Source organism: Macrobrachium rosenbergii, chromosome 53 (assembly GCF_040412425.1).
Source record: "Macrobrachium rosenbergii isolate ZJJX-2024 chromosome 53, ASM4041242v1, whole genome shotgun sequence".
NCBI classification, from domain to species: Eukaryota; Metazoa; Arthropoda; class Malacostraca; order Decapoda; family Palaemonidae; genus Macrobrachium; species Macrobrachium rosenbergii.
In genome coordinates, this window is record NC_089793.1 from 5,054,176 (window position 1) to 5,064,466 (window position 10,291).

Here is a 10,291-nt window from a genome sequence, read left to right on the forward strand (position 1 = left end):
TCCTGGGCATTCATTCCTTCGCGTTTCTTTGCAGATCTAATTCTTTGTTTTCAGTCTCGTTATCAGGTTCTCTAGCCCTGTTACTATGTCATTTTCCTTTTCTTCGTTCTTCTCTCTGAGTCGCTCTAGCTCTCTTTTCAGATTATTTATTTCTTCCGCCATTTCTCTTCCTTGTCTCTCTTTCTCTCTTTCCATTGTTTTATTTTTTTCAGCAAGATACTGGACCTCTCTCTTGAAACTGCAAAGCATTTTTCCAAGTTCCATTTTTTCCATTCTAAGTTTGATCAGTTATTTGGTCCTTTTCCTTATTTTCCTCTTCAAGGTTAACCAACTGTCCCTTTAGGTCGTCCACCTGTTTTTCCAATTTTCCTTTCATTTTTTCAGTTTCTTCAACAAAATCCTGGACCTTCCTCTCGAGACTGCAAATCATTTTTTCCTGTTTAATTTTTTTCATTCTAAGTTGTTCAATCACTTGGTCCTTTTCATTATTTTCATCTTTAAGATCAACCAGCTGTTGCTTTAGGTCGTCCACCTGTTTGTCCATTTCGTCTTTAATTTTTTCATTTTCTTCAACAAAATTCTGGCACTTCCTCTTGAAACTACAAACTGCGTTTTCCAGTTGCAGTTTTTCCATTCTAAGTTGATCAACCATTTGCTCCTTTTCCTTATTTTCATCTTCAAGAGTAACCAGCTTTTCCTTTAGGTCGTCCATCTGTTTTTCCGTTTCTTCTTTCACATTTTTACTTTCATCAACAAAATGCTGGACCTTCCTCTTGAAACTGCAAAGTACGTTTTCCTGTTCCAGTTTTTCCATCCTAAGTTGATCAATCATTTGGTCCTTTTCCATATTTTTAACTTCAAGATTAGCCAGCTCTTCTTTAAGGTCATTGACCTGTTTTTCCATTTCGCTTTTCATGTTTTCGTTTCTGTTAATCGTCTTTTCATATTCAACCTTTTCTTTCCTAAGCTGATCAACTTGTATCTTCATTTCCATATTTTGTCCGTGAAGGTCACTGAGCTCCTTCTGCGATCTCATCATTCTCTCTCTTTGTTCAATGTTTTCCGTTTTAATATTTTCAATCTGTACATCCTTTTCTGTATTTTCACATCGAAGATTTCTTAACTTCTCCGTTACATCTCGAATTTGCCTTTCACTTTCTTCTTTCATTTGCCTGTGTTCTTCAGCCAGAGCCAGGACTTCGTTCTCCAAGCCGTTAATGACGTTTTCATTCCGTTCCGACTCTAACTTTTCCCTTTTCAACAGACCATTTTCTTTGGCCAGTTTCTCGATCTGCCTTCTTTGACTCAGGACCAGCTCATAGACGTTGTGTCTTCTGGAGTTCTGTAGTAGCGATGAGTTATTGGGGAAATCGGCCGTTCCTGGATCATTAATCGTCTGCTCCAAGATGTCCAAGAAATGATCTTCCTCTTCTTGGCAACAATTCCGGGGCAAATGCGATCCTCCTTCTTCGTTCCGTCCTTTGAAATTTTCGATAGCTCGTCGTTTCAGAGTGTCGATACTTTCAATCATTTCGTCATACAAGACTTCCTTTTCCTTCAACGCTTCTCGTAATCGACAATTTTCACCTCTGAGTATCTGAATTTCAATCTCGTGGTCCTTAACAGTCCGATCAAAAGCCTCCTTCAATGCCGCAGCCTCCTTCTTGCCACTGTCGTCGTCCGGATTATGTGTCGGTTCACGTGTCTCTTTCCAGTGGGATTTGATCTTCTTTCCTAGGCGTACAAGGGTAAACAATGTTCCGCAGAACAAAGCCAATTTGTGACCAGTAGATCCACGGGCAACATTTCCAAACCCGTAGCCACACTTGTTATTAACAGCAGATAGTGCCATCTCACAAAAACTCACAACTTTGCAATTGCACGAACTCATGATTATGACTGCTTCACATATGCGCGAGAGCGAGCCATAGTTTTAGAAACGGTCGCTTGATGCCAGCTGGGATCCAGGGATTCCCCGGAACCATTTCTGTTCTTGCCGATTCTTCTGTCTCCCGAAGAAGAATCCAGGTCTTCAGAGAGAAGCTTAGCGAACCCCACTTCGTCCTTCGTGTGTGTGTGTGTGTGTGTGCTCGAACTTTATTTGAATACAGTTATGGAAAATGAGAAATCCTTCATTTTCAGTAAATGGAATAAGAGTTCTTTGTACAGCAATTGTATACACACACACAAATTATATATATATATATATATATATATATATATATATATATATATATATATATATATATATATATATATATATATATATATATATATATGTAATATATATAAACTTAAAAAATCACAGTAGATGCACGTGACTTCATGTATAAGCGAATCATAGGAAAATGGCAGGCAGAAAGTTCAGTACCAAGCTTTCATGTTTTTAATCTGCATGTCAAAGCACAAATGAGACACATTTGCCCAGACGATGCGTTAATAAAACGTGAAAGCCTTGGTACTGAACTTTGCCTGTCATGTTTATATATATATATATATATATATATATATTTATATATATATATATATATATATATATATATATATATATATATATATATATATATATATATATATATTATATTTATATATATATATATATATATATATATATATATGTATGTATGTATATGTATATACATAAATGAAATCTGCAAAAGTAAAACTTCCCTCCTCGTGCAGACTCGACTTTTCCCCTATTTTCAAAACTTGCCCAAAATCCATCATTTAGGTAATTTACTTCAACGCCAATCATCCTCCTATCGCCGTTGTCACACTTTTGCAGCCTTCCATCCAGCGGAAATTCATTTACGGCTTTCCATTCTTCCGGGATACCACCGCCCACAAAATTTGGGGGAATATTATGAACACTGAATTTCGTTCTGTGTTCAAAGGGCATTGCTTTTTTATTTGTTTATTTTCTCTGGTTATGATTTAACATCAAATTCAATCGTCGATTTACTTACAGTCTTAAGTAATTTAACTTAAAGTTCAAATTCAATCGTAAATGTATTTACAGTCTTAAATAATTTAACATCAAATTCAAGCGTAAATGTATTTACAATCTGAAATAATTTATCTTCAAATTCAATCGTAAATTTATTTACAGTCTTAAATAATTTAGTATCAAATTCAATCGTAAATTTTTTTAATCTTAATTAATTTAACATCAAATTCAATCGTAAATTTATTTACAGTCTTAAATAATTCAGCATCAAATTCAATCGTAAATTTATTCACATTCTTAAATAATTTATCATCAAATTCAATCGTAAATGCATTTACAGTCTTAAAAAATGTTTCAATACCACGACATAACTTGAATGAGTATTAATTAAGAGCCTGAATTTTGTTCTGTATTCAAAGGGCATTACATTTGTTTTGTTTTTTGTTTATTGACAATCTAACACCAAATTCAGTCGTGAAAGTTATTTACAAAATTTATTTACAGACTTTAAAAATTTAGTTTAAACTGATCCTATCATTCCCAACTCAGAAAGCTTAACATTAATACCCAAAGAGAGAGTAAATTCATAGCTTAATGTTAATATTAATATTAATATCAATATCAATATTATTAATATTAATATTAATTCCCAAAGAGAGAGAATTTTCATAGCTTAAGTTCTTCGAAGGAAAATTCTTGTTTATAGATTATTCATAGCCTGCATAATTTGTGTCGCATACAGGAAAATATCTGATGATATGTACGGTGTTATTTAGCAATCTCTTCCTTTGAAAAAGTATGGCTCGGCAGTTTTCAAAGGTCATAACAGTGATGACGAGCTTTTAAGCCTGCGTAAAATGACACAAATATCAAGAGATTGACTGGATTACATTTTAGACTACACCATTAGTTTCATTGATAAAATAATGAATTAGTATATCCTATATTGTACACAGGATGCTGTAATGCAGTGGTCCTTAACCTTTTTACTACCACGCCCCCTCTAAGAGTTGGTCCTTCCCTCCACGCCCCCCTCGCATCTATGAGTAAAGTTCCCTCTCAGATTTAAAGGAAAATGAGAAAAAAAGAGAACGAGAAATGTTGTTTTTATTCTTTTGGGAATGAATTAGATACTTGACACTGCTTCTTAGCGACTCTTGTTAAGAGAACAACGAATATAATTAGAGAATTTTTTTATTTCTCCCTAGGGCTCGCGCCCCCCTGGAAATTGCTGACGCTGAGTCTGAAGAGCAAATTACAAGGAAAATAGAAAAGCAGAAGAACCTGAATCTCGACAACGAAGGATTCCACGGATTTCTGATTGGATATTATCATTATTATTATCATTGTCATTATCATCATTATCATCAAAAGGAAGAACCCCCTTTCATAAAATTCGACCCCTCCATCTGACAAACATGACACCATTAACTCGGGCAGAAAATTTCATATGAGAAAGGCGAGGTGATAATATTCACCCCGAGGGGGAAAAAAAAGGGTAATTCGTTTTTGACAGCACCATAATTAAGAGGAGACGCTGATTACACTTCCAGGCTCCGTGTTTTGATGGGGAGGGAAATCGAGAGATGATTGATAGCCGTAGCATCACGCGTGAAAAATATTCAAGGTGTTGATTATTATTATTATTATTATTATTATTATTATTATATTATTAGTATTAGTGTTAATTATTAGTGTTAATATTAGTGTTTCCATAACTTCTCAAAAGGACAGTTACGTCAGGCAGGGTCTAATCAAGCATGAAAAGCAATCAAAGTATTGAGTATTATTATTATTATTATTATTATTATTATTATTATTATTATTATTATTATTATTATTATTATTATTACTCTCTACAAAGGAAGGTAATGTAAGAGAAGGTCGAAGCTTGGATCAAAGTGCATTCATTTTGCCTATTTATGGAGGCGAGTGGTAGGAGAAGCTTGTCCCGGAATGGACGACGGCGAGCTTAAGCACAGAGTTTAGGGGCCGAAGGGACGCTGCAAAGAACCTGAAGTAATGCCTACAGTGCACCACTTGAGATGCATTGACGGCGCTAACCAGGTGTAGGGCCTAGCAGATTGAGTTGTATTAAATCTGATATTATTATTATTATTATTATTATTATTATTATTATTATTATTATTATTATAGATTTTGTGGCATGGACCCACGTTTATTGCCCCGGATGCATCCCTGCCCTGCCCTGCCCGAAAACGTATCATATTACGGAAAGCCAAGTCATTCGGATAAAGGCCTTCATCTTCCCACGATCTCCTTCCAAAACACTTAGATGAGGGTCCGCCTTTACTACCTCTGGCTCCTGAGGTCTTCCTTCGAGTTGGCCCACTTCCAAATTATTCTCTCTCTCTCTCTCTCTCTCTCTCTCTCTCTCTCTCTCTCTCTCTCTCTCTCTCTCTCTCTCTCTCTGTCTCTTTTCTATTTTGTATTCAGCTTAAACACACGCATCATTTTTTACCTTTTTTTAATATTCTGTAGTTTTCCTGCTCTTTCACAATAATTGTATTAACTGTGTATTTATTATTTGAGTTTCATTTATTTCCTAATTTAATTTTTTTAAATATAATCTCTCTCTCTCTCTCTCTCTCTCTCTCTCTCTCTCTCTCTCTCTCTCTCTCTCTCTCTCTCTCTCTCTCTCTATATATATATATATATATATATATATATATATATATATATATATATATATATATATATACACGTATATATACATGTATATATTGTGCTTACACATATACATGGACATTTAGCATCTAAAATAGCATAATTCCCGCGCAAAACATGACAAAAGTATTTAGAAACTTTACACTGCATTTCCTGAGATCCACTATCAAGAGAAAACATACCACTGTATCACAGAACTAAACTTATGACCAAATTCCTATTCAAACGACACATGTTGAAAACTTGTCTGTCTTTCTGTCTGTCTGTCTCTCTGCATGTCTGCCTGTATGTCCGTGCGTCTGTCCGTCTTTTTCCTGCCTCGTTAAGTTTTTGAAAGACTGTGTCATTTGCATGCAATTACACTTCTTTGTCGAAGTTGCTTGCAAACCAGATTGTAAAAAGTTTAGTGCTACCAAATTGCAGGGCAAAAAAAAGAGAGAGAGAGAGAGAGAGAGAGAGAGAGAGAGAGAGAGAGAGAGAGAGACCAAAGACGAAGAGATAAAACCAAAGACGATTTCCTTACATGTTGAGATGGTTTTTTTTTTTTCGTTTCTTTATTGCAAATGGCGATAGTTTTTTCTCTTGTACTTTTTTCGAGGTACCAGCCTTGTCTCAAATGTCAGTACAGTATTTTCTGCTTGTACTTCTTTTTGAATACCAGCCTTTGTCTCATGAGCTCTGAATATATATATATATATATATTAAAGCTGCTGCATGCTTCATATAATGTATGCGTGAATATATATACATATATATATATATATAATGTATGTATATAATATATATGTAATATATATATATATAATATATATATATATATATATATATATATATATATATATATATATATATGTATGTATGTATGTATCTCAGGACCTGATTTCCTATAAATAAGTAAATAGAAACATCTATCAAACCTCAATGCACTCAGAGCATTAAATCTAACAATTAAAACTACTTGACCTGCAGCGTATTAAAACGCGCAGAATCCTCAGAATCGTGAGACTCCTGGACTCGTCCAAGGCAGAGTCCAGGAGTCTTGCCTTTTTTCGTCCTGCCTGTATCATTTGTTGTGGCAATTCCTCCGATATATGACTGTTTTCTCTCTTGTCCCCGGGCCCTGGCAATAAACACAATGTCTGAATTACTGCCTTTATTGCATTCTTCTGCCCGAATATAATGGCTGGCTGTCTCTCTCTCTCTCTCTTAATCGGTGGTGCTATATTTGTTATTTCTTATGCTATAATTTTTCTTTGTTCTTACAGTAAATAATTTTCTGTCTTTTATTCCTTTATATAATCTTTTATGCTCTATCTTCTCGGCGTCAGAGGAGATGTATCTTGTTTAATAAATACTAATTATGTACACATACTATTTTTGTTTTATACGTATTATTTTTTTTTTATTTTAGACATACAGTACTAGTTTTTCATTTTATACATACTGCTTCTTTTATATTTATCGTCCTACGTCGCTTTTCTATAGGATAATGTGCCAGTGCTGATATAACTGTAACAATACATAGATACAGATATACAGGCTAATATTTGTGTTTTTGAAATAAATTCTCCCCAAAGATATTTACCCAACTACGAAACTCTTAAAAGTGTCCATACATATTGGAATGAATCAGAAATAACTTCAATGAATATATTCATCCTTGCATTACGCATCTACATTACTCAGTAGCACGGAAATGGAGGTCACAGCAACAAAGGTGAAAAATACGTCTGCTTTAGCAAAGCAAAAAGAAAGGGGGTGAGAGGGGTTTGGAGGTTGGGGGAGGGAGGAGGAAAAGACAAGATTGGCACGCTGGACATTTCGCGCGTTATTTCCCGGCAGATTTTGCTTGCTCCCGAAGGCAAAAGCAAAACCCCCCTGGCCCTCTCTTTTCGGGTCCTCAGCAGGTCATTGTTTTACTTCTCCCACCCATTTTTGCAAACGAGATTAAAGGCGGCGAACTGGCATTCGTGGTTCGGGAACATAGAAGGAAAACGAAAGAGAAGCGTAAAATTACCTCTCGGGAGAATTTACAATTTAGGCCCGAAGACCAAGCGCTGGGACCTTATGAGGTCATTCAGCGCTGAAAGGAAAACTAAAAGGAAAAAGTTACAAAGGTGTAACAAGAGGAAAACCTCGCAGTTGCAATGCGAAACAGTTGTAAGAAGAGGGTGGGATAGCAAGATGGAAGAAAGAGAATGTGAAAGGAGGTACAGTAAAAGGAATGAAGGGATTGCAGCTAGGGGCCGAAGGGACGCTGCAAAGAACCTTAGGTAATGCCTGACGGCACTAACCCCACTACGGGGCTGATCTACTTAAATTGTACGGAAACGAGATGGTTTCAAAATACGAAATACGAACTGCAAATTCTTTTGTGCTTTCGCCTTAACCTCTTATCCGGACTTTAACAGAAGGGTAGAAATGAAGCAAAATGTTTTTGCTTGACGAAAGTCTGCTTTGAGTACCAGTCTTGTGGACGCATGGTCTTCGAGCTTGTCACCTGTGATTCAACTTACATTTTGAAAATCAAACAAAAGTTGATTATTTGCAATTCAAAAACAAGTAAAAAATGCGTCGAGGTTTCGTCGGCGCAATCGAGTTTTCTGTGCAGCGTATAGTCAGACCACCGAAAACAGATCTATCTTTCGGTGGTCTCAGTATAATGCTGTATGAGCCGTGTCCCATGAAACATTAAACTAGGCCCGTTGGTGGCCTATCCTATATCGTTGCCAGATGCACGAATACGGCTAACTTTAGCCTTAAATAAAATAAAAACCACTGAGGCTAGAGAGCTGCAATTTGGTGTGTTTGATGACTGGAGGGTGGATGATCATCATACCAATTCGCAACCCTCTAGCCTCAGTAGTTTTTAAGATCTGAGGGCGGACAGAAAAAGTGCGGACAGAAAAAAGTGCGGACATACAGATAAAGCCGGCACAACAGTTTTCTTTTCAGAAAACCGCAAGAAAGCAACTTTTTCAGTATTCCTTAATATGGAAAGCTAAGCTTAGGCAGTTTCAAATCCTTCCATATTTTCAAAATTATGGAACAAGTTCTAAGAGCCGGAGGGTTTCGTCATCACTTAGGACGATAGATAAATCCACATTGCTATTTAATTTCTCTATACCAGACAAGGACACAATGTAGAGAGAGAGAGAGAGAAAATTAAATAATCCTCTCTCTCTCTCTCTCTCTCTCTCTCTCTCTCTCTACTCTCTCTCTCTCTCTCTCTCTCTCACACAGTAATAAATTTGTCTTGAAATAAAATAATTTTCTCTCTCTCTCTCTCTCTCTCTCTCTCTCTCTCTCTCTCTCTCTCTCTCTCTCTCATTCTGAGAGACCCCCCTCACGATTTTTGTCGCCGCGACTTGTCACCTCTCAAGATGGATGTCGAGGTAATAGTTTCGAGGAGACAAACTTCTTCTTCTTCTTCTTCTGATAAAACCGAGAAAACACAAACACAAAACACGTACTTCAAAATGGGGGAACTGGCAACTCACCACATCTGTCAATTCTATTCATGCGCGATCGGTTTAAGTAAAATAACTTCGAGAAATCTCCTGAACAGTTGCCCTTTTATAAGTAAATGCCTGAAGAACTCTATGATATAAAAATATGGTATCTGACTGACATTTCATTTCCGGTTACGATAAGAAATGATGATGATTCGTCCCAGTTTTCATCACCATAAGATGTCTCATTTTCTTGAGGGAACTTTTAAGAAGTATAGTAGGGCAGGACCCTTCAATACTTGATGTGTTATGTATTTATATATGTATATATATATGTATATATATATATATATATATATATATATATATATATATATATATATATATATATATATATATATATATAATATATATAATAAATATATGTGTATATATATGTGGATATGTATACATGTAATATATATATATATATATATATATATATGTAAATGTATATATATACATACATACATACATACACGTCATAAAAAAACCCACGCACAAAAATCCGCATGCAAACTAATGAAAAGACAGACGCATTCAGTTGGGCCGAGAGTAACAAAGGAACCCGCCCTTAATGAAAGGGCTCCCGGTTGATCAATAACGCTGAACTTTGTCAATATCGACGCCAAAAGAACACGCCCTCTGTTATACCCAAAATCCGGATATTGTTTGGCCGCATTCGGCGAGCAAACTGATTCAGCTTCTGTGCAAACAAGGAACTGGCCCATGGCAAACAAATATCCAACCAGAGGGAAAAAAACTTAAATAAGAAGAAAAAATATTCTCTCGCACAATAAATCGACCAGATATGAAAAACCACATATTCTTGGCTAAGAAGAGGCTGCGTTGCGTTCTAAATATTTACGGCAAAGTGTGTATGTACAGTGAGTTTTGACTTTTCAAGACTGTTTATATTCACTGAATATTTAACGGCACTTAAATTGATTTTTCATTTAAATATTGATTGTATTCTTAACCTTTTTTTTTTTAAATAGGACTCGGTTATAAGGAGTTAAAAGTTAAACTAAATTCATCCATCATAAAGAGCAAAATTCACAATAATTAAAGGGAGTTTTTGACTTTTCAAGATAATTTGTAATCTACTTTACAATGGCTTTCTTAGAATTTCTTCTTCTGTGTTAAGGAATTTTAAATTTTAATA

General features: G+C 35.5%; 1 protein-coding gene across 1 annotated transcript; it reads right to left on the bottom strand.

Moving 5' to 3' along the window:
* Positions 1 to 274: 274 nt before the first annotated feature.
* On the bottom strand, positions 275 to 1,852 carry LOC136834044 (interaptin-like). Its single transcript, XM_067096302.1, has one exon. It carries the CDS (start codon positions 1,850 to 1,852, stop codon positions 275 to 277), a length of 1,578 nt encoding a protein of 525 aa, XP_066952403.1.
* Positions 1,853 to 10,291: the final 8,439 nt, after the last annotated feature.